The sequence below is a fragment of the Myotis myotis genome, unplaced genomic scaffold, assembly GCF_014108235.1.
Source record: "Myotis myotis isolate mMyoMyo1 unplaced genomic scaffold, mMyoMyo1.p scaffold_m19_p_20, whole genome shotgun sequence".
In the NCBI taxonomy this organism is placed as follows: Eukaryota; Metazoa; Chordata; class Mammalia; order Chiroptera; family Vespertilionidae; genus Myotis; species Myotis myotis.
The window spans coordinates 14,638,602-14,662,284 of record NW_023416325.1 but is presented as its reverse complement, the minus strand read 5'-3'; the positions used below and the strand labels follow the sequence as shown (position 1 = coordinate 14,662,284).

General features: G+C 53.7%; 1 protein-coding gene across 1 annotated transcript; it reads right to left on the bottom strand.

Moving 5' to 3' along the window:
• Positions 1 to 746: 746 nt before the first annotated feature.
• HPD (4-hydroxyphenylpyruvate dioxygenase) lies at positions 747 to 10,694 on the bottom strand. The gene is made up of 14 exons (XM_036354305.1): positions 10,587 to 10,694; positions 10,443 to 10,469; positions 9,484 to 9,546; positions 9,035 to 9,139; positions 8,419 to 8,461; positions 8,164 to 8,246; positions 6,936 to 7,025; positions 5,678 to 5,781; positions 5,202 to 5,279; positions 4,614 to 4,776; positions 4,445 to 4,516; positions 2,936 to 3,058; positions 1,182 to 1,298; positions 747 to 1,081 (listed from the first exon to the last, which is right to left on the bottom strand). The coding sequence occupies exons 1-14, from the start codon at positions 10,587 to 10,589 to the stop codon at positions 971 to 973; spliced, it is 1,182 nt and encodes a 393-aa protein (XP_036210198.1). The 5' UTR covers positions 10,590 to 10,694; the 3' UTR covers positions 747 to 970.
• Positions 10,695 to 23,683: the final 12,989 nt, after the last annotated feature.

Genomic DNA, 23,683 nt, shown 5'->3' with positions numbered 1-23,683 from the left:
AAAGTAATCCCTCCCTCCAGCTTCACCTCCACACAGTCTCACCACCCGCTTTCTTTTTCTTTTTTAATGTATTTTTATTGATTTCAGAGAGGAAGGGAGAGGGAGGGATAGAAGTATCAATGATGAGAGATAATCATTGATCGGCTGCCTCCTGCATTCCCCACACCGGGGATGGAGCCTGCAACCCGATGTGCCCTGACTGGGAACCGAACCTCCTGGTTCATAGGTCCACATTCGACCACGGAGCCACGCCGCCCGGGGCCCTGCTTTATTTTCTTTCTTTTTAAAAAAAATATATTTTATTGGTTTTTTACAGAGAGGAAGGAAGCGGGATAGAGAGTTAGAAACATCGATCTGCTGCCTCCTGCACACCTCCTACTGGGGATGTGCCCGCAACCAAGGTACATGCCCTTGACTGGAATCGAACCTGGGACCTTTCAGTCCGCAGGCCGACGCTCTATCCACTGAGCCAAACCGGTTAGGGCCTTGCTTTATTTTCTTGATAGCATTTACCACTTCAGGAAACGATACTGCCCTCCCCTCTAGAGTGTAAGCCCTCTGCCCGCCCGGGTCCCAGAGTTACCCATGACCGCGCGGTCCTGTTAGCAAAGCGCTTGCACCTGGCGCCTCGGCTCCCGCGGGGCACCCGACGCCTAACACGGACGCCTCCTGCGGCGCTGCTGCCCCCTGGTGGCCAAACGGCGTCACTGCGCTGGCCTCCCACACAGACACCAAAAGACACCGCATTGGATCCCTGTCCGCTTTATTACCCTGGACGAGGGCGTGGTCAGGAGGTGGGCGGAACCTTGAGGGTCCCAACGAGCTGATGGGCGGAATCTAGAGGGAATGGCCAGTAGGAAGGGCTTGCTGTTCAGAGACTGGGGTGGGCGTGTTCCAGAGCTAGGGGGCGTGGCCCGCCGTGCGCTGGCAGGTGGGCGGGGCCTCGGCAGCTCAGGCGGGACTCGCGGGTCTACATGCCGCGGATCACTCCGTTGGGCTCCAGGTCTGTGAGGTTGCCCCGCATGTTCTGCTCCTCCTCGAACGCCTTGAACAGTGCATTGAAGTTGCCGGCTCCAAAACCCTGCAGCGGCAGAGAGGAGGTGAGTTGCGAGTCCAGAAGGCCAGCCAGGCTAAGCTGCATGCCCGCCCCCTCGGGCTCGCTGGGGACGGGCGCCACCTACCTGGTGGTTGTGGCGCTGAATGACCTCCAGGAAGAGCGTGGGCCGGTCCTGCATGGGCTTGGTGAAGATCTGTAAGAGGTAGCCGTTCTCGTCGTAGTCCACCAGGATTTTCAGCTCCTAGGTTGGAGACAGAGGGCAGGATGAGGGGGAGGCCCACCTGCCCGGCACATGGGATCCTTAGAAAGTCCATAGGAAGGGGCTCCTGCACCCCCTAAGCCAAGAAAAGACCTGTGTCTCCAGCAGTTCCAGACAGCTCAGAATAGATCCTCTCAAAACAAATAAGTAAATAAAAATGAAAGAGATCCCCAATTGCATCATGGCCGGCCTGGACCACCCGAGTAGCCTCCGCAGAGTTCTCCCTGCTTCTGCTTTTGCCTCTTCGCAATCCATCTTCCCGACAGACAGGGAGTTAGACGTGCACTGACCACCAGGGGGCGGTGCAGAACATGGCCGGTGTCGGAGAAGCGCGCTGGCTGCGGGTGTTGATGGCTGGCTGGGCTCTGGTTGAGGGATGGTGGTGCCTGGCCAAGGCGGGTGCGAAGGAAGGCCCAGGCCGGGGGCGGCAGGCAGCCAGGGGAAGGGAGGTCCCGGCCAGCAGCCTGCAGCCACTAGGGCAGTGGTTCTCAACCTTCCTAATGCCGCGACCCTTTAATACAGTTCCTCATGTTGTGGTGACCCCCAACCATAAAATTAATTTTTGTTGCTACTTCATCACTGTAATGTTGCTACTGTTATGAATCGTCATGTAAATATCTGATATGCAGGATGTATTTTCATTGTTACAAATTGAACATAATTAAAGCATAGTGATGAATCACAAAAACAATATGTAATTATATATGTGTTTTCCGATGGTCTTAGGTGACCCCTGTGAAAGGGTCGTTCGACCCCCAAAGGGGTTGCGACCCACAGGTTGAGAACCGCTGCACTAGGGATCCTACTCGTGCACGAATTTTGTGCACTAGGCCTCTAGTATCTTACTAAAATGATTAGAAACCCCCCAAAAAGCTACTATGATTTTTGGCCACACAAGAACAAAATCCAAAGTCCTAAATAGCCTACCCCTGTGACCTAGGCCAGTGATCGGCAAACTGTGGCTCGAGAGCCACATGTGGCTCTTTGGCCCCTTGAGTGTGGCTCTTCCACAAAATACCGACTTTTGCACATGGGCCATGAAGTTTCAATCGCACTGTACGTGCGCCCCCGCACGTGGTATTTTGTGGAAGAGCCACACTCAAGGGGCCAAAGAGCCGCCTGTGGCTCGCGAGCCGCGGTTTGCCGACCATGGACCTAGGCCATTCATCCTTTCATCCGCTCTAGTCTTTCTGTTCCTCGGGCGCTTGGAGCCAGCTCCTGCCTCAGGACCTTTGCACTACTGTTCCCTCTGCCAGGACTGCTCTTTCCCCGGCCTTTGACATGGCCAACTCCTCATCATCTAGATTTCCCGGAAATGGCACGTCCTCAGAGACACTTTCCCTGACTACCTCCTGTAAAGTGGTCCAGGTCCCTCTCTGTCACAGCCTGTTTTAACTCCCTGTGCGGTTCCGACTCCCTCGCTCTCTGACGGTGCCCGTGCTATGTACTTGTCATCTGTTTCCGCACTAGAACGCAAGTCCCATGACAGCAGGGGCCTGGTCTGGCTTCCCTCCGTGTCTGGGTGCCTGGCGCAGGGTAGGGCTTTGGACAGAATTTGTGAGGCGAGATGGAACTCGACGCGTTCTCCCAGCTGACCCGGGAGCCTGCTCCAGCCTCACCTCCAGGGCATCGAGGTTCTCCTTCACCCGGATCTTGGCCGACTTGAGCTTCTCCCGCAGCTGTTTGTAGTACGTGGATGGGACATCCAGGAATTCCATGCCTCTCTCTCTCAAGTGGCGAATCTGTTTCAGAACAGGGTCAAGTTCAGCCTCCTCTGCCATGCTCAGCATCCCTAGCCAGGGGGAGGTGCTGGCCAGGAGGAGGCAGGGTCTCCGCCCTGGCTCCCCCAAACTGCCTGGGTGTGCTGTGACCCCGCCCCCTTCCTCATCGGGGGGGGGGGGGGGTGGGGGGGCGGGGGGGCCCTGTGGGGCCCCTTAGAGGAGCAGCAATCACTAGCTTTGGTGGCATGCTCACCGGTGCCTGTCCCCAGCACTTTTTAAGCACTGCCTCGTTCTGTCCTTACAGTCATCTCCTGAGGCATTTGGAGGAGACTATCCCCACTTCACAGCTGGGGAAACTGAGGCATTGAGAGACTACGTATCTGTTCTCAACGTCATAACCAGAGTGATTTTACTAAAATACCAGTCACGTCACTGCCCTGCGGTGATGTCACATCTCTGAGTGCAAGTGCTCACCATCTGCCCCCACTCCAACGTGCTAACCGTGGCTCCTGCCCCCCTCTCCTTTGCTCCTTCTGTTCCAGCCACATGATCTTACTGTTCCTTCAGCCTGCCTCTGCCCTGGCTGTCCCTTCTGCCGGGGGTGCTTTCCCCCAGATATTCACGTGCTTCCTCCAAGTCTGGCCCTTCCAACGCTGCATTCTCCAATGTCTCCCTCTCAGGGAGGCCTTTCGTGACCACCCTGTGTAAGCTGTAGTGTCCTACACCCTCCCTCTCCCACTGCCAGAGCGCTCACTGCCTTCTCACACGTGCGTTTTACTTGTTTCGTTTTCTGCCTCCATAGATGGGTCCCAAGGACCTAAAACAGCACCCAGCACATAGTCAGCCCTCAGTAAACATCTATTGAGTAAGCGAATGAATGAATGAATGCAGTTGCCAGGGTCACGCAGTGAATTCTTGGTTGGGCTGGGATTGAATGGGACGGGCCAGGCTCTTGACCACCCTGCCACATACAGCCATCGAAGGAATAAGGGAGGCCCAGCCTTCCCCGGGCCTGGAGCTGTAGACTCAGGACATTCAATTTGGCTCCAAGGACCTAATCCCTCTGGACCTAATATCCTCATTTTCATGGTGACGCAACGAAAGCCCAGAGAGGGGGGTCGAATCCCCCGGAGAAACACAGCAAGTCCCTGGCAGAGCTGGGAAGAGAGTGCAGGCTTCCTGTTAACTCCAGCCCCTGCTGTCTCTAAAGCCCAGAATGTTGTTCCGAAGGGAGATGAACTCTGCGGATTGAGAATGTGCCTGCACATGAGGGGCAGGGACCAGCTGGGGCTCCGTCAGCCCTCGGGGCCGGTGAAGCGGGGCTGCACTGCCCCCCCTTTCCTTCCTGCAGGGATTGGCTGTGGAGCTGAATCAGAGGTGACTCAGGGCCAGGGATGGGCCTCTCACCGCTGTGATGATGTCTTGGGTCTTGAGAGCGATGTGCTGGACGCCCGCGCCCCCGTTGTAGTCCACGTATTCCTGCGGGAGGGCAACAAGGACACCCCGTCACCGGCCCCGTCACCACCGGGGCCCTCACGCCTCTTCCCTGCGTCCTTCTGCCCCAGTCCGGCCCCACCTGGATCTGGGATTTCTTCCTGCCCGGCGCCGGCTCGTTGATGGGCATCTTGATGGATTCCTCGTAATTGGCCACCACGATGGAGCGCAGGGAGCTGTACTCCGTGTGCACCTGCGTGTCGTCCACGGACCAGAAGCGGTGGAACTGCAGGTTATTCAGGTACCTGCGGGGCCGGGAGGGCACGTTGGCTCTGGGAAGGGCCCAGGTCCCCGTCCCCATCTTCCAGAATCTGTGCCCGGAGCCCGCTCCGGAAAGGAGGCGCCGGCCGGCCGTCCGTCACACACATCACAGATTTGCCCCTTTATCCTGACAGTTTTCCTCCTGGCGGGAGCACAGTCTTGTAACCAGATCCTATGGGAAGCAATGCCTCCGCAGCAAGTGCTTTGAGAAGGGGCCTTGCTCCTCATTTGCACAAGGGTGCTGCCTGGGTGGGGGCAGTCCTCCTCCCGCCTCCACCTGTGGGTCACTTTGGGCCTTAAATCCTCTGGTCTCCATGGGGACGGTTTTACAGGGAACAAGCCTCACGCGAACTTCCTACCACCTGGGGCTCCGGGGCCCGCGCTGGTGTCCTGGGGGCCAGGGACTCACCAGTCCGAGGCGGACAGCATCTCCTGATCGGGCTGGTTCCCCACGATGTGGTCGATGACCTCGAGGTTGCTCTGGGGCCTGGGAGAGGGACTCGGTTAAGGGATGAGGAAGTCACTCCCTAAGTCTGCTCTCCTTCCCACTGGCTCCTCACCCTGTTGCGTGTTACCTGCTACAGGCATCTTATTTGTGTCGCTCACACACCCTCACTAGCCCCATTTTCCAGGTGAAGAAACTGAGGTGCAGAGAAATACAGGAACTGGCCAGCGTTTTGCAGCTGTGAAGTGACAGCTGGGATTCGAACCCAGGCAGCCTGGGTCCGGAGCCTATGGTCTTAGGCTCTGTGCTGCCTCTCCAAGCCGCCCGTGGGGACCCTCAGGAGCTCCCCAGCAGGCTCGCAACGTTCCACCCCTGCAGGGAAGCCCAGAGGAGGGGAGCATTGCCCCCCCCCCCCCCCCCCCCGCCCCAGGAGCACTCACAGCTTGGAGAGTGCGGGGTCTCTGTTTGTCGTGGGCTCGAATCCAGGCAGGAAGAAGCCGGTGTAGTTCATCTTCTCCACCAGGGTGTGTGTCGTGTCCCCATACTACGGGCGGAAAACAGGCTGGCTGGGCCCCTGAGCTCCCTTCCCCGCTGAGGCCAGGACATGGCGCCAACACAGCCCGGGTCCCAGCCCGACTGATCCTAACCTGCTGTGTGATCTTGGGCAAGTCACTTCCCCTTTCTGAAAGGACCTCAGTCTGTCCTTTGGGAATTTCTTTGACTCTGTGTGTCCCACAGGACCAGAGGTTCTGTGAGGGCGGGGACACTTTCTTGTTCAACGCTATGTCGTCAGCACCTAGGTGAGCGGTTCTCAACCTGTGGGTCAGGACCCCTTTGGGGGTTGAACGACCCTTTCACAGGGGTCACCTAAGACCATCCTGCATATCAGATATTTACATGACGATTCATAACAGTAGCAACATTGCAGTTATGAAGTAGCAACGAAAATAATTTTATGGTTGGGTCACAACATGAGGAACTGTATTTAAAGGGCCAGAAGGTTGAGAACCACTGACCTAGGTCAGTGCCTGGTGCCATAAACAGATGGGACTTAAGTGAAGAAAGACGAGGGTGTTGGGTCAGACCACAGCGAAGGCGCTTTCGATGGGAACCATCTCTAGGGTGTATTTAACCTGGAGAAGTGGGGCTGCGGTTGTCTCTGTGTGACGATAACACGGGTGGGAAACACCTTGGTGATCCTTGCTGGAGTGTCTGTGCCAGCCACCGTTGTGCTAAGGGCTGTACATGCGTGATCTCATTTGACCTTGACCGTAGGAGGGTTACAGGTGAAGAAACTGAGGCACACAAAGGTTAAGTCCTGCGTCTCAGGTCACACAGAGGGTCCAGCCCCAGTCCTTGCTCACTTAAATGAGGTCACAGAGAGGTGAAGTGATTTGCCCACAGTCACAGCTAGCGCAGGGGGCGGCTTCCCCAGACCCCGCCTGAAGCCTCCATCCCCAGGACGTCACCCCCACTGGGAGGAAGGGAAGTGTGTGGGGGGGATCGTGGGGGGATGAGGGGTGGCAGGTAGCGCTCATCGGCCTCTGCACCCTGGGCTGGCATTACAGGTGATCAGACTCCGGGGAGAAGGCTGTGCTCTGAAACGCGGGGGCATGAGGAGTCTGGGCGGGGGCGGGGGATCCCCGCATCTTAGTGGGTACGGATGGCAGGAGGGTGGGGGCACCGAAGTTTACTCACCGTCTGCAGCACAGCAAACTTCACCTTCCCAAACTTATCTTGTTCCACCCAGGGCTCCCGAATGATTTTGGCGCCCCGTTGCCGGGCTTTCTGCAGGGGAGATGTGGGGGGAGGGGGGGTTGGGGAGAGGGAGGCAGTGAGGACCGGACCCTCTGGGAGCCCTTGCAGGCTGCTCCTGCTGGATCACCTCTGTGGGGTCCAGCCCCGGCAAGAACCCTGGCCAGCTTCTGCACTTGGCCCTGGTGCCCATGCCTCATGCCCATTTGGCAGATTGGGAAACGGAGGCCCAGGCCCAGGGTTGATTCTATGGGAGACACACCCAGTTGGTGCTAGGGGTCTGTCTGCCTCTCCTCCCTCACTCTGTGGCCCTTTCCCCTCTCCAGTCCTCCGCTTCCCCATCTGTAAAAAGGGGGGTTCCATAAGAAGAGTCTGAGCTGGCATTAACTGAGCACCGAGGATGTGTCCGACCCCTGCCAAGTGCCTTACACACATAATTCGTGTATGTATGTGGCAAACTGACCTTACTGCGTGTCTATGCTTGTCACATGTGAGGCCCTGCTGTAGGTATTAACCTCTTTCATCCTCACAGTGACATTATACGAAATCGAGGCACAGAGAAGTTAAGCCACTTGCCCGAGGCCACACAGCAAGTAAGATTCAGGCCCAGGCAGTCTGCCTCTGGGATCTGGGATCTGAACCTCTGAACTGCCTCTCGAGTGAAGGGTTTGGTTTAGAGTCGTGCTCAAGAAATGGCCACTGGGCCCGGCTGGTGTGGCTCAGTGGTTGAGTGTCGACCTATGAACCAGGAGGTCACGGTTCGATTCCCGGTCAGGGCACGTACCCGGGTCGCGGGCTCGATTCTCAGTGTGGGGCGTGCAGGAGGCAGCCGTTCAATGATTCTCTCTCATCATTGATGTTTCTCTCTCTCCCTCCCTCTCCCTTCTGCTCTGAAATCAATTCAAGAAAAAAAAGAGAAAAGAAATGGTCACTGATCTCATTGCCTCTCTGTGAGCCCAGTGAGGTGGGGGGCTGTGGTTCTCCTCATTTTATAGTCGTGGGAACTGAGGCTCAGAGAGAGGACACGCAGGTAGGCCAGAGCGCCCCTGCAAGTCGAGCGTGTGTCCCTCCACACGCGGTGTCCTCCAGCCCTGACTGACGGGGTCGCTGTGGGGACAGCGGGCAGGCCGAGCCCTATTGCGCCGTCTCCACCCCTCGGGTCGGGCCTCACCTGCACGATGTAGTCACAGTCTTCCACCTCGAATGCGATGTCCTTCACCCCGTCTCCGTGTTTCACCAGGTGATCGCCCATCTCTGCGGCCGGCAGGGGGTGGAGGGGGTGTTGGAGTCACGGCCCCTCACCTGTCCTCCCAGCCTGCTGGGCTCCATCTCCTTCTAGGCTGACACCCCCTCCCTGAACCCTGCCCCCACCCATGACACCAGGTCTCCAGCCCCCGGCACCTCGAACCCCTCGGGGATCCCTCACCTTTGTTCCAGGGGTTGAGAGCGGAGGAGAAAACAAACACAATCTAGGACACAGGGGAGCAGGCGGGTGAGCTGTGGCCCTGGGGACCCCCCCCCCTCCCTGCTTGCACTGACACCCCTGGTGTGGGCAAAGGAACCAGAGCAGCCCCCGCCCCCGCCAAGGCCGGCCCTGGGTTGCAGTCCCTGCTCTGCCTTAGTTTGCCCCTTGGTCCTGAAGGACTGGGGGCTTTTCGTCTGCCAGCCACCCTGGGGGCCTGGGACAGCTGCTGAGGCCTCCTGGGCTCAGCCTTCTCGCCCTGACGCCTGAGGCCTCTGCCAGTTTTTCCTGAACGTCCGTGAGGCCAGCATCGGAGAAGGAGGTGGAACTAAGAAGGTCCCTGTTGCATGTGGTACAGAGGTGCCTGGGGGAGGGGTCAGGGAGGGGTGGGGGTGGGAGGCCGCACGCAGCTCATGCTCCCCTTGCCATGCCAGACACCCGGGAAGAGGCCTGGGTCTGCTTGGACAAAGGGCCTCCTGGTCTACCTCACCCAAAGGCACGAGAGTTCGGGGAGCTCAGCGAGCAGCAGGAAGAGGGGGTGGGGTTCCTGGGTGAGTGGTGTTCCTGCGGGGGGACTCACCTGCCCTTGTTTGACCACGTGGCTGACCACCTCCCTGGACCCGGTCTCCAGGCCCTTGTAGGCGATCGGCTTAAAGCCCATCTTGCTGCAGTAGAAGGACGCAGCCTGCATCACAGAGCAACTGGTTCGTGAGGCCCCAGGGACCATGTTGGGGGCCCATGAGAGCTCCATTCCCCTCAGCTGCTCGGCCCCATGGCCCCAGGTCAGAGTCCCTCCTGGGGAGAAAGGCTGGCCTCTGACCCCTCCTGACCTCAGATAAGATTCCTGCTGGGGTCCGGCCCTGACTGTGTAAATAGGACCCAGAGTATCTGTCCTTCGAGCCGGTCCCGGCACTGGCCCTGATCCTCCCCTCCCGGGGGCCAATCACAGGCTCAGCTGGAGTCCTCCCCTGTCCCGGAGGCCCTCCCGCCCGCCCTCTGCCCACCCCAGCACCTCGCCCAGGCCTCTACCTGCTTGGCATTGCCAACCCAGAAGGTCACAGAGTGGAAGTGGAGGAATCGGCCTCTCTCGGGCTGAGGAGGAGAGAGGGGGTGAGTCACCTCCCTGGTCCGCCCCCTCTCCCCGCAGCCTTGCCAGGATGCAAAGCTGGTTTCTCATGCAGAAACTTGAGCTCCTGGGGCCAGGATTGGGAAGCCCCTCAGGAGGCCTGCCAGCTTTCACAGAGGGAAGCAGCGGGTGCTACGCAGCACCGATTTCAGCTGGACCTTAGAAAGCACTTCCAGGCAGGATTGAATTTAAGAAGAGACAGACATTTTTCTGAGGAAGGTGAGGTTGAGTCCAGCACAGTCTGGGGCCAGAGGTGACCTCGAATGTGCATCCTGGGCTTCACAAACCCATCTACTTACTGCTCTTTTTTTTTTTTTTTGTCACCCCTCGCCCAAGGATATTTTTCCCATAGATTTTTATTTTTATTACTTTTTAAAATATATTTTTTATTGATTTCAGAGAGAAAGGGAGAGAGATAGAGAGAATCATTGATTGGCTGCCTCTAGCACACCCCACACGGGGATCAAGCCCACAACACAGGCATATGCCCTGACTAGGAATCAAATCGTGAATCCCCTGGTTCGTAGGTCGATGCTCAACCACTGAGCCATGCCGGCCTCTGAGCTCCATTGATTTTTAGAGAAAGGGAGGGAAGAAAGTGTGTGTGGGGGGAGAGAGAGAGAGAGATCAATGTGTGAGAAACACATTGATTGGTTGCCTCCCGCAAGTGCCCCGACAGGGGCTGGGGATCTAACCTGCAACCCAGGAACATGTCTTTGACCGGGAATTGAACCTGCAACCCTTAGGTGCGTGGGCAGGTGCTCTAACCACTGAGCACACTGTCCAGGGTCTTATTCCTCTTCTGCGGTTTGCTGACACCGCAGTCTCCCGGGCCCCGACCCACATTTCCCCTTCTGCTTACCTTCTCTCCTTTGTTGCTGTAAGACGTCTAAGGAGAAAGAAAAGGACAGTGAGGCTCGGAAATTCAGCCACACGGTGTTTCTGGAAGTCCCCCTGCTGATCGTGCCACCTGGGGAGGCTGCCATGGCCCTGGGCAGGCACTTACCATGATGGATCTTGGTCACGGCTTCCTGCTGGGAAGACTGGGAGGAGAGGCCGGGAGGAGTGCTGGGCAGAGGTATTTAACGCCCAGCAGGTCCCGCCTCTGGCCTCTTGCTCTTCTTGGGGGGCAAGGGGGAGGAGCTGATCCCAACCCTGGCAGCTCGGAGCCGGGAGCCTGCCATCCAGTGGCCTCCCTGGACAGGGCAGTGCGGTCAGGTCTGGAGAGGGGGAGGGACTGGCCCAGGACCACTAGGCAAGTGGCCAGGGCAAGAAGCCAAGGGCACATTCTTTCTAGGATCAGGGCTTGGACTGTGATCTCTGCCCTCCAGAACCTAAAGCTCAGAGGCCAAGGCCAGCAGGAGTGCAGTGCTGGCCCCAGATCCTTGTTCAGGGAGAGTGGGAGGGGGTCAGGAACTAGTCTCGAAGCCCCATTTGCATGACAAGCGTGGGGTTCATATCCGGGCAAAAGGGGTGCAGCCATTGGATTCCATAGTGGTTAGAGGCCCGGGTGTGGAGCTCGAACCCTGCATCTGAGGGAAGACACCGAGCCCCTCTGAGCCTCAGCCTCCCCACCTGTAAAATGAGAGCGTTCACAGTGCGGTGGGGAGGAAGTGCGGTAGAGCCCGCGTCTTTGGCAGGAGAACCTGGTGCACAGTAAGGGCTTTGTTAATGGTGGTTATGACTTGTTATGTTTCTTTGGAGTTTGGGGGGGGCTGACGGAGAATGGGGTGGGGCCTGGGTGTTGCCACAGCCTGAGTTTGGGGACAGAGGTTATGGCTCTGCCCCTGGCCCCGGTTCTCAGTATCTCCAGGTGGTGGTGGGGCCTTGCTTTCCTGGAGGATGGGGTGTGAGTGCTGGCCAGCCGTGGCATTGCCCTGAGGGCGCCAGGACAGCCCCTGGGGCTGAGCCCTCTCTGCAGGGGACCGACTTTATGAACTCTCTGGGGAAAGTTTCCAAGTCGTTGCCTGGAAACTCCTTTTCTAGCCCTGACACCGACTGACTTTGTCCATGACTGGGCTACGACGCTCTTGCCTTTTGGCTCCCAAAAGGCCCTACATCAGTCTTTACAAAAACACTCAGAGAAACAGATCAACCTGGCTGGTGATGACCAACATCTCGATGTTCCAGATGAGAAAAACTGACAAATAGCAAGGAAGTGCCTGGGCTCCGCCCCACGAGCCCGGGGGCCCGGTGAGAACAGAGATCCAAAGTCCAGTCTGCGACGCGGGAGCCCATCCCACCGGCCGGGCTCCTCCTCCCTTCCTTTCTCCGTTTTCTGTTGTTGTTGTTACTTTTTAAATCCTCACCCGAGGACATTTTTTTTTTCCATCGATTTTTTTGTAAGGAGAGTGAAAGGGAAGGGGAGAGACAGAGAGAGAAACCTCCATGTGAGAGAGACACATCCATGGGTTGCCTCCCGCACGTGCCCAACGGATCACCCCAATCGACCAGGGCCAGGGATTGAGCCTGCAACCGAGGAACATGCCCTTGACCGAAATTGAACCCCAGACCCTTCGGTTCGAGGGCCAATGCTCCAACCACTGAGCCTGAAAAAGGAAATTTCTCTTCTAATTATCCTATCCTGACCACATTCTTGGTTCCTGTCATCGTGTTTGCTCATCTCCTGAGCACATCCTTGGGTCCTGTGATCTCGCTTAACCATCAGTCAACTGCCCAAACTGGAAAACTCCCTGAATGACTGGAAGCTTAGTCCATATATGGGAGACAAAGGAGCTAGGGCAGTGGTCGGCAAACTGCGGCTCTTTGGCCCCTTGAGTGTGGCTCTTCCACAAAATACCGACTTCTGCACATGGGCCACGAAGTTTCAATCGCACTGTACATGTGCGCCTGCACGTGGTATTTTCTGGAAGAGCCACACTCAAGGGGCCAAAGAGCCGCATGTGGCTCGCGATCCGCAGTTTGCCGACCACTGAGCTAGGGGAAGATGAAAGGCCAGGCCCCACTGCTGTTCGGGGCTCAGCCTCTGGAGGTGACGCCCCTGAGCCAGCACTGGTGCGGGACAAACAGTCCTTTTCTGAACCTCTGAGTGTGTATGGTTTGTCGCTTCCCACCAGCCTGATTTCTGCCATAACATTTGATTTCCTGCCAAAAGGAGGTCAAATACTTGGGCTTCAGAATTACCCAAGGCAAACGAATGCTTGGGGCTGAAAGAAAACAGGCAGTCTGTGCTATTCTGATTCCCGTTAACAAATTTGGGAGTTTCTAGGGGCCGCTGGGTTCTGTTGGATATGGATTTCCGGATTTTCAGAACTAGCAAAACCCTTGTATGAAGCCCTAAAAGGAGAAGAAAAAGGTGCCCCTTGTCTGGGGCCCTGACCAAGAAGAGGCATTCGAGACAATTAAGACAAAACTCATGGAGGCATCAGCCTTGGGACTCCCAGATGTATCACGGACTTCAACCTGTTCGTACATGAAAACAATGGGATCGCTCTGGGAGTCTCAACTCAGGAATTTGGGCCTTGGCAGAGACGGGTGGCCTACCTTTCAAAGCAAATTGACCCGGTTGCAGCAGGCTGGCCACCCTGCCTAAGGGTCTTCGTGGCCACCACACTGCTGATCAAAGAGGCAGACAAGCTCAAGTTGGGACAAAACCTAAACGTCAAGGTGCCCCACTCCCTCATTACCTTAATGGATTCGAGGGGGCAGCACTGACTAACTCATGCCCGGATGGCCCAGTACCAAAGGCTCCTACGTGAAAACCCACAAGTAGGACTGGATGCAGTAAAAACTCTAAACCCTGCCACCTTCTTGCCAATGGCAGCTGGGGCCCCAGAGCATGACTGCCTGGAGGTGCTTGATGAAGTCTACTCCAGCTGGCCAGACCTGACAGATAAACCACTGCATAATCCTGACCTCATTCTGTACACAAGCGGCAGTAGTTTCATGAGTGAGGGCAAAAGATATGCCGGGTGTGCAATAGTTTCGAATTTTGATCGTTTGGAGGCAAAGGCCCTTCCTGAGGGGTGGTCTGTCCAAAGAGCAGAACTGTGGGCACTAGTGAGAGCATGAGAACTTAGTAAGGAAAAGCGGGCTAACTTTATACTGATTCGCGCTATGCCTTGCCACTCTACATATACATGGGGCTATATACAAGGAAAGAGGACTCCTTACTGCAGGAGGAAAAGGAATCAAAAAAGAATCCTGAAACTGTTACAGGTAGTCTGGGAACCAAAGGAAATAGCAGTCATCCACTACAAGGGACACCAAAGGGGGAAAAGACTCAGTGTCAGAGGGAACCATCAGGTAGACGCTGCAACTAAACAAGCTGCAAGAGAACAAGAAACACCATCCAAAATCATGCTGGCCCCAGAACTACCTACACCCCCAAAATATACAGCTCAGGAAGAGGAATGGGCACAGCAAGAGGGAGGAAATATGACCAAGGAAGGCTGGTGGCTACTCCCAGACCACAGAATCTATATGCCAGAGCAACTAGCCCACCAGGTGGTCCTCCAACGACATGAACTCACCCACCTGGGAAAAACGGCCCTAGAAGCCTATGGAGCCAGTACTACCCGACTGCTCGACTTCCGTCCCTCTGTACCTCGGTTTTCCAACGCTGCCTCCTCTGTACTCAAAACAATGCCAAGCAAGGCCCCATCGGGACTGCCAGAATCCAGCGGCCAAGCACCCTTCGAAGATCTAGAGGTAGACTTCGCTAAAATAGGACCCAGCAGGGGAAATAAATATCTCCTGGTTTTTGTCTGTACTTTCTCAGGCTGGGTCGAGGCTTACAAAGATGAGGCTGGTTCTTTTACCATTCCTAAACTCTCTTAATCTTGACCACTCTCAGGTCTACACCCTGCCTCTTAAGGATCTTCTAAGTCCTCACTATCTCTCTCAAACCCTCAACTTAACACATCCCCTCTTAAGTGTCACCAATCCCTCTCTCTCACGAGACTGCTGGCTCTGTCTTCCCCTCTCATCTACAAGCTACACGGCAGCCCCCACCTCCCTGCACGCGTGTTCTGATTCTAGCTAGCCTGTCCTTCCATTATAAGGTACACGGAGGACCTCCATTCCAACTTATGCGCCTCAATGAACTCTATAACTTCCAAATCACAGAGATGACAAAAGGGACTTACAAGCAGGGCCGTTCAGCTACTCCAAACTTATTTAGATGATATAACACCACACTGATCCAACAAGATTCCCGTCTTTGGACCGGTAACCACTAACACTGCCTTCGCATTTCAGTCTCCCCTTTGCATCCGAAGGGAACTCCGTGAAGGAAAGGCTTTGGAATATCTTAATCAACGCCTCTGCCACTTTACTCTCGAACTTAAACCTGCTTCTAATTGGGCTAACTACGTTGTCACCCAAACAGCTTCTTTTCGGAACCCTGTTCGATTTTCAGTAGGGTCCACTATCTCGGCGGCCTTCCCAACTTCCCGACACCCCTTAGTTCCGCTCAGGCCGATCCCCCACCTGCCCAAGGTTTCAGCCATGGTGGGATTGCACATTGAACTGACAGGCCTCATGCCGTCGCCTCCCTTCCCACGGTCTCACGCACTCTAAATTCTGGGTAGAGACTGACAGGAAATTTATTTTCTTTGAAAACACAACCTCTGGGACTAGACTACACAAAATAACCCCCAACGTCCCTTTCAGCCCCTTACAGGGGCAACCTTGGCAGGAACTCTCTCTGCCTGGGAACAGAACAGCAAGCTACCACACCTCTTTACCATTGAGAATACCTTCTATCTAGAGAACCAGGGACTTTTCTTCCTCTGTGGCACCAATACCTATCTCTGTCCACCTGCCAACTGGACTGAGACCTATCCTCTGGTTTACCTAGCCCCTGAAGTAGACATTGCCCCTAACAATCAGTCCTTTAAGGTTCCACTCACTGCCTTCACTCAAACCAAAAGGGCCGTCACCCTCCTCCCCCTCCTTGCCAGCCTAGGAATAGCTACAGACCCGGGCACTGGAATAGGGGGGTTGGCAACTTCCCTTTCCTATTATCAAAGCCTATCCAAAGACTTTGCAGACAGCTTAGAGGAAATAGCCCAGAGCGTTATTGCAGTACAAGACCAGATAGACTTCCTGGCAGAAGTGACCCCCTCCAAAATCAAAGAGGACTAGACCTCACAGCAGGAAAAGGGAGCTTGCTCATGTTCCTTGAGGAAGAGTGCTGTTTTTATGCCAACCAGTCCGGCATTGTAAGGGATGGAGCCCATAAAGTAACGGATCAGGCCTCAAAAAAGAGACAGGAATTATCGGAATCTTGGAATTCTTGGAATGATATATGGAATTGGGCATGCCCATTAGCCAGCCCCCTCCTGATGCTTCTCATGGTACTCCTGTTTGGCCCCTGCATTCTCAACATGCTAACCCATTTCATTTCCTCTCATTTAGAAGAAATCAAAATCCAGATGATGCTTCAAACAAAAAACCCCAACTACCGATACGACCCTCTGGATGGCTAGGAGCCCTAGTTGCTGCATCCCCCCCCTCCATTCGACGCCCCCATATAGGAGGAAGTAGCAAGAGCGGTAGGTGCCCCATTTCCTTCATGCAGCACAGCGGAAAATCCCTTGTCCATACCCATCCTTAAAATGACGATGTTCTCTAAGTCTGCTAGGAGCAGCTTGAGAATCAAGAGGAGGGAATGAGAAAGGAAATTTCTTGTCTAGTCATCCTACCATGACCACATTATTGGTTCCTGTAATCTTGTTTGCTCATCTCTTGACCACATCCTTGATTCCTGTAATCTCGCTTAATCATCAGTCAATCGCCCAAACTGAAAAGCTCCCTGAATGACCAGAAGCTTAGTCCATATATGGGAGACAAAGGAGCTAGAAGGGGATAAAAGGCCAGGACCCACTGCTGTTCAGGGCTCAGCCTCTGGGGGTGACTCCCCTGAGCCAGCACTGGTGCGGGACAAACAGTCCTTTTCTGAACCTCTGCACGTGTATGGTTTGTCGCTTCCCACCAGCCTGATTTCTGCCATAACAAGCCGAACTGGCTAGGGCCCTTTCTCTAGGCAGAGCTGGAGGCAGGTAAGGTGGTTCCTCCTCCTTACTCTGCCCTTCCTGCCCTCGGTCCATCTCACTCCCCTGCCCCGCATCTAGGTTTGCAGCTGAGAAACCCAGAACGAAAAGAGCCAGAGTGTACCTCACAGGCCAGAAGTTTCCACCGAGGCAGAGGGCATCCCTGGGCCTAGACCACAGCAGGAAGCAGTGAGCAGTGAGCTCTGGGAGTCTGGGAGGTCAGTAAGCGCTGTGCAGTGAGCGCCATGAGACCTGCAGCCAATGAAAACCCTGAACTCTTGGGCTCAGGCACGAGTCCCTGGCAGAGGGCATTTCACAAACCCTGGCTGGAGGAATGCTGTGCATCCCATGTGACTGCCTGGGAGGAGACCCCTGGCACTTGCCCCTGGTTTCCTCTGGACGTGCCCACCCCACGCCTGTTCCCTGGGCTGGCTTTACTGGATTTTATTTTTGTGTGTGTGTTTTTAAAATATATTTTTCATTGATTTCAGAGAGTAAGGGAGAGGGAGAGAGAGATAGACACATCAATGATGAGAGAGAATCATTGATCGGCTGCCTCCTGCACGCCCCACACTGGGGATTAAGCCCTCAACCCTGGCATGTGCCCTGACCGGGAATCAAACCATGATCTCTTGGTTCATAGGTCGATGCCCAACCACTGAGCAACACTGGCCAGGCACTGTGGGGGTTTGTTGTTGTTGTTTGCTGTGATACACCTTAGCTGTGAGGAGGACGAGGACGGTATGCTGGCTCCCTAGCACACCATCAAACGCGGGCTGGGCTGGGGAACCCGGCGTGGTGGAGGCGGCAATGGAATTGGGCCCCGGCCTGCTCACTGACAGACGGCAGGAGCACTGCTTGGGGAAGGAGAGGATGAAGGGGCAAGAGATGTCCCCAGCTCTATAGACACTGGCCTCTCTTCCCGAGGCCTTGGCCGGGGCGGCCTTGGCCCTGAGCTCCTTCCGAAGACCTTGCTGAGTGCTCGGCACCTGCCCAGGGGCCTTGGGGCGGCGAGCAGGGCCTGATGACACGCCGCTGACGCCTGCCTGGCTGTGGAGTGCCCCGTGGGGAGACAGCAGCCTGAGCTGCGGCTGAATCTGCTGTGAGAGGCGAAAACCGCCTCTGGGTGTGACGATAGAGAGGACCTCGGGCGAGTCCATTAGCCAGATCCCTGGGCCAACTCTGGCTAAAACCAGGGAGCCAGTGTCCTGGTGCCTTTGCCTGTGGTTCTCTCCTCCGAGTGGGAAGAGAAAGGGCCCAAACATCCCCAAAGGTGGGCTTTGGGGACCCAAAATGTCAAAAGTTTGCCTTACTCTCTCCTTCCAGTGGGAGGAGAAAAGGTTGAAGCCGTTTTCAGAGCTGGAGCAAGGCTTTGGAGAAATCAGAGGGGGGAGGAGGCACCGGGGAAGGGGGGGTCCAGTTGCTGCAGCCCCCTCCCCTCATAAATGCTGAATTCACTGCTAGGGGTTTAAGTACATTTGCAATGAAAATAAAGGGCTAGCCCTAGCTGGTTTGGCTCAGTGGATAGAGCATCGGCCTGCGGATGGAAAGGTCCCTGGTTCGATTCCAGTCAAGGGCACATGCCCTGGTTTTGGGCTCGATCCCCAGTGGGGAGCATATGGGAGGCAGCCGATCAATGATTCTCTCTCATCATTGATGTTTCTCTCTCTCTCTTTCTCTCTCTCTCTCTCCCTTCCTTTCTGAAATCAATAAAAATATATTTTAAAAAAAGTAAAGAAAGGGGAAGGAATTTGTTACAAAATGGCTTTGTGTTTTATAGCTACTACATTTGGGTATATGATTAGGATTGACGTTAAATGTTTCCTAAGTGCTAGAGCAGCGGTTCTCAACCTGTGGGTCGCGACCCCTTTGGGGATCGAACGACCCTTTCACAGGGATCACCTAAGACCATCGGAAAACACATATATAATTACATATTGTTTTTGTGATTCGTCACTATGCTTTAATTATGTTCAATTTGTAACAATGAAAATATATCCTGCATATCAGATATTTACATGACAATTCATAACGGTAGCAACATTACAGTGATGAAGTAGCAACGAAAATAATCTTATGGTTGGGGGTCACCACAACATGAGGAGCTGTATTAAAGGGTCGCGGCACTAGGAAGGTTGAGAACCACTGTGCTAGAGGGATCCTCCGTCGGGGAGAGCTGGAGGGGAAATGTCACTGACACAACCAACGCTCCTGCATTTCGCCAGGTGGGCAACTAGGAATTTAAGCGTCCTGTCCTGCGAGGCTCTATCTTGAGGTGATGGGGAGCTGTTGAGGGTTTTATAACAGAGCTGCAGTATCATCAGGATTTAAGAGCTTCTCTGATTAAGGTCAACTAGGAGAGAGAGTGAGCAGGAAACTCAGCTGTGTGTAGTGCTGTGCCGGGACCAGAATGGCCCAGTGGTCTGTCTGTGATTCATATTATGTTCCGGGACCATAAACAAACCAAGAGGCTTTAGTTGCATCTGAGAATTGGACCTAAAAACAGTCAAACAGCCCTGGGTTCTGTTTCCTAGAATCTGTAACTACAGACCCCCTTCTCCCCCATTCCCCCAGACAGAACTAAGGAGGGTTCAGAGGCACTAGCCTATAAATAGAACGTCCTGTCCCCTGCCTGGCCCCATAGCCCTCCTGCCCAGGACTGAGAAATTAGCTGAGGACCTGGAGGGGTGAGGCCTGGCCGGGGTGCCCAGCTGTTATCAGGGCTCATGCAGCAGGGCAGGGCCAGCTGGGTGAAGCTGGACTTTATCCCCCAGGGCACAGAGCCCAGGTGCCCGAGCTAGGGGGAGACAGGCAGCTGTATCCACAGACACGAGGGTCCAGAGAGTCGATGGCTCTTCCTCTCCCATCTGGCTTCCTCCTTCCTTTCGTCGATGTGGATCCCCACAAACATCTTGCACCCCAAGCTCTGTCTCAGCCTCTGCTTCTGCAGAACCCATTCCATGACACCCCGTATTACCTGGGTGACAGCCTCTCTCCCGCCCTGGCGTGCCGTTGCCCAAGAGTAAGTTTTATAACTTACCGTCATTTCTCCCAGTTTACAGATGAGGCAACTGAGACTGTGGTTAGAAAATGCTGAGCCAGAGCTGGATCTGGACCATCTGTATCACTGTTTGCGGCTGTCCAAACAGAACCCATCCTTCCCATGGGGAAGCTGTATATGAAGGTGTGATCCGAACTTTATCACCATTTAAATCAGCGGTTCTCAACCTGTGGGTCGCGACCCCTTTGGGGGTCGAACGACCCTTTCACAGGGGTCGCCTAAGACCATTGGAAAACACATATATAATTACGTATTGTTTTTGTGATTAATCACTACGGTTTAATTATGTTCAATTTGTAACAATGAAAATACATCCTGCCTATCAGATATTTACATGACGATTCATAACAGTTGCAAAATGACAGTGATGAAGTAGCAACGAAAATAATTTTATGGTTGGGGGTCACCACAACATGAGGAACTGCATTAGGAAGGTTGAAAACCATTGGTTTAAAGTCTAAAACAGGTAGTCGTGGGGATGTCAAGTACAGCACAGGGAATGTAATCAACATTATTGTAATAACTACATGTGGTGCCAGGGGGGTGCTAGAATTATCACTTTGTATAAGTGTCTAACCCAGCCGTGGGCAAACTACGGCCCGCGGGCCGGATTCGGCCCGTTCGGCTGTTCTATCCGGCCCGCGGAGCCGAAAGAGCGGAGGGTTCTCTTGCTCTCCCCTCCGCTCCTTCACCAGCAGCAGTGTTAACGTGGCAACGTCGGGAAACACGGCCGCAGCTCCTTCTTCTGAGTCCAGTTTAAGAACCCATTGTGGCCCTCGAGTCAAAAAGTTTGCCCACCCCTGGACTCTAACCACTATGCTGTACACCTAAAACTGATATCAAATAATATTGAATGTTTGTCAATTGTAATCCTATATAATAAAAGCCTAATATGCTAAGTGTCCGGTCAACCGGTTGGCCGTTCAACCAATCAAAGCGTAATATGCTAATGATATGCTAAGGCCGCGCAACTGCACTGACCACCAAGGGGCAGACAGTCGACCCGTCTCTATGACGTGCACTGACCAACAGGAGGCAGATGCTCCAGCCGGTAGGTTAGCTTGCTCCTGGGATCCAGCGGATCGGGACTGGGTGAGACAGGCTGGACACTCCCTGGAGCCCTCCCACAGTCCCTCCCCAGCTGGCCAACCTCCTGCATCTTCTCCCTGCCCCAATTGTGCACCAGTGGCATCCCTCGGCCTGGCCTGCACCCTCTCGAAATCCAGGACCCCTTGGGGGATCTGGCCTAAGCCAGCAGGTGGACATCTCCCAGACTGTGAGAGAGTGCAGGCTGGGCTGAGGGACCGCCCCCCTCCAGTGCACAAATTTCGTGCACTGGGCCTCTAGTTGAAAAATAAAAAGGATAAATAGAAAGAAAAAAAATTAAAATTAAAAAGAAAGAGAAAAAGAAAAAGGATGGAGCAATTGGCCGTGGAAGTTAGTTTACCTGCCTGCTTCAAAAATAAGTCTAGCCCTAGCCAGTTTGGCTCAGTTGATAGCGTGTTGGCCTGTGGACCAAAGGGTCCTGGGTTCGAATTCAGTCAAGGGCACGGACCTCAATTGCAGGCTTGGTCTCCGGCCCCAGTCAGGATGCATGTGGGAAGCAACCAATCCATGTGTCTCTCTCATGTCGATGTTTCTCTCTGTCTCTTCCCCTCCCTTATACTCTCTCTCAAAAAAAAAAAAAAATCAATGGGAAAAATGTACTTGGGTGAGGATTAATAAAAATAAAAAGTCTAGAATGGGTCCTGGCAAGCATTTTCTATAGCACAATATAGTAAATATTTCAGGCTTTGAGGCCCATTCAGCCTCTACTGCAACTAACTATTCAACCCTGCTGTTGTTGTATGTAAATGAATTGGCATGTGTGTGTGCCAATAAAACTTTATTTACAAAAACAGGCGGTGAGAAAAGAGAGACAGAAGTCCACATTTGAACCAAAGGCCAATAGTCTGCCCACCCCTGCCTAGACAAACAGTAAAACAAATGAACAAATGAAGCCTTGATTTGTAGCATTTGAATTCTATGGCGTATATACTCCCTATAGCCAAGTTCAGGCTACCAAGGTGATGTCACTGAACTTGGGTTTGAGAATGGCATGAGCAGTAACGTGGAACACTGATGAAATACACAAGAGCACAGGTAATAGTAAACCGCAGTAAAACAGCAAGGAAGGCAGGAGATTTGAGCACTTATTCCTTTGTTTTTGTTTTTTTAAAAAAACACATTTTATTGATTTTTTACAGAGAGAAGGGAGAAGGATAGAGAGTTAGAAACATTGATGAGAGAGAAACATCGATCAGCTGCCTCCTGCACACCTCCCACTGGGGATGTGCCCGCAACCAAGGTACGTGCCCTTGACCAGAATCGAGCCTGGGACCCTTCAGTCCGCAGGCTGATGCTCTATCGACTGAGCCAAAGCAGTCAGGGCTATTCCTTTGTTTTTAATACAGTTCATTTAATTGTAAGCTTATATTATTTAATTTTTTGTTTCTTTGTCATTTAACCTTTACTGTAATTTAATTTTCAGCAATGCTAGTGTTTTTAAAAATATGGTTCTCAGACTTCCCCGGGGAGGGAATTAATAATGGGCTCTTCTGAGCCAGTAGGAGGGACTCCACTCTAGTTGCCTGAGGTTTAGGGGGTGGGAAGCCTCCATGATTGGTGTGGAGGCTGAGCATCTGCTATGACATCGAGGTCCAGGGCACATCAAAGGGTTTTTTTCCTGTCCTCTCAGGCCAAACTACCATCACGTCAGCACTGTTATCACTTGCATAAGCCGGAGATGGAGTTACTCAAGATCAAGCATTGATCCCTTCCAGAAAGAACCCATGTCCTCCCCCCCCCCCCCCAAAGTCCCCAAGCTTTCAAACGTCTCCCACCTGTCACTGCAGAGCACTGACTTTCACTCCTCACAGGGTAACAGGGCAATTCGCTTTGGCCTCCAGTTTGCTGAGTTGCTTTCCATATATTGCTTCACCTCTCTGAACCTCTCTTTCCCACTTCTGACTATTAGGAGAGCTGTAGTAGCAGAGTCTCTGTCGTCTACAGGGATAGGAATGATTGTGTCCAACGCTTTGCATTTAACATAACCCCAGGAGGTAGGCTTTATTATGATGCCCATTTTACAGTTCAGAAAACTGAGGCTCAGAGAAGCTAAGTGGTTCATACTGGTAAGCAGAGTAGAGATTCATTCCCTCTTATTCCCTGTCCAAGTTTCTCTTATTTTTCCAGTGTGTCGCATGCCTCTGGAGAACCTCAGGATTTTAACAAACGAAAAGGGTCTGAGAGGCCGTTATTCAGGGACTTGAATCCCAAACGCTCCAGGAGCTGGGAGAGTGATATAGGAGAGCGAGAGCCAGGTGGGATTGTGGAGTTTAGACTCATACTTTGTCAACAGGGCAGCGATGACTCAGCTTCAGCCAGTTGTTGCCTGTGGGGACATGGGCCAAGTTTGGTCAGATTTTGATCAAAAGAAGCAGGAGCTTTGAATTTTTATATGAAAGCCATTGACTGAAAAAGTGTATTGTTGTAAATTCTATTTATATGAAATATCCAGGGTAGGCAAATCCATAGAGACAAAATGTAGATGGGTGGTGGCCAGGGGCTGGGGGTAGGGGTGGGGGAGGAATGGGGAGTGACTGCTCACTGGGCACAGGGTTCCTTTTTTGGGTGATGAAAATGTTTTGGAACTAGATAAAAGTGGTGGTTGCTCAACATTGTAAATAAATTAAATGTCACCGAATTGTTCACTTTAAATAAATGGTTAATTTTATGTTGCCTGAATCTCATCTCAGTTTTAAAAGCTGTACTGGCTTTAAAATGTTCTTCATGTGCGGAATGAAGGAAGGCCCCCAGCCAGCCGGCAGCTGGAAGGCCCTGATCACCAGCCAGGCCTAGGGACCCTACCCATGCACGAATTTCATGCACCGGGTCTCTAGTGTAATATAAAGTTCATATTCAAATTTCCTCAATTGTCCCAAGAACATCCTTTATAGCTTCCATTATTGAGGAGAACCAGGGTCC

Coding starts and splice junctions, on each gene's coding strand:
- HPD (XM_036354305.1), bottom strand. Junction 8,462..9,034: donor ACGTGGTCAAACAAGGGCAG/GTGAGTCCCCCC, acceptor CCTGTGTCCTAG/ATTGTGTTTGTTTTCTCCTC. Junction 8,247..8,418: donor TCTCAACCCCTGGAACAAAG/GTGAGGGATCCC, acceptor TGCCGGCCGCAG/AGATGGGCGATCACCTGGTG.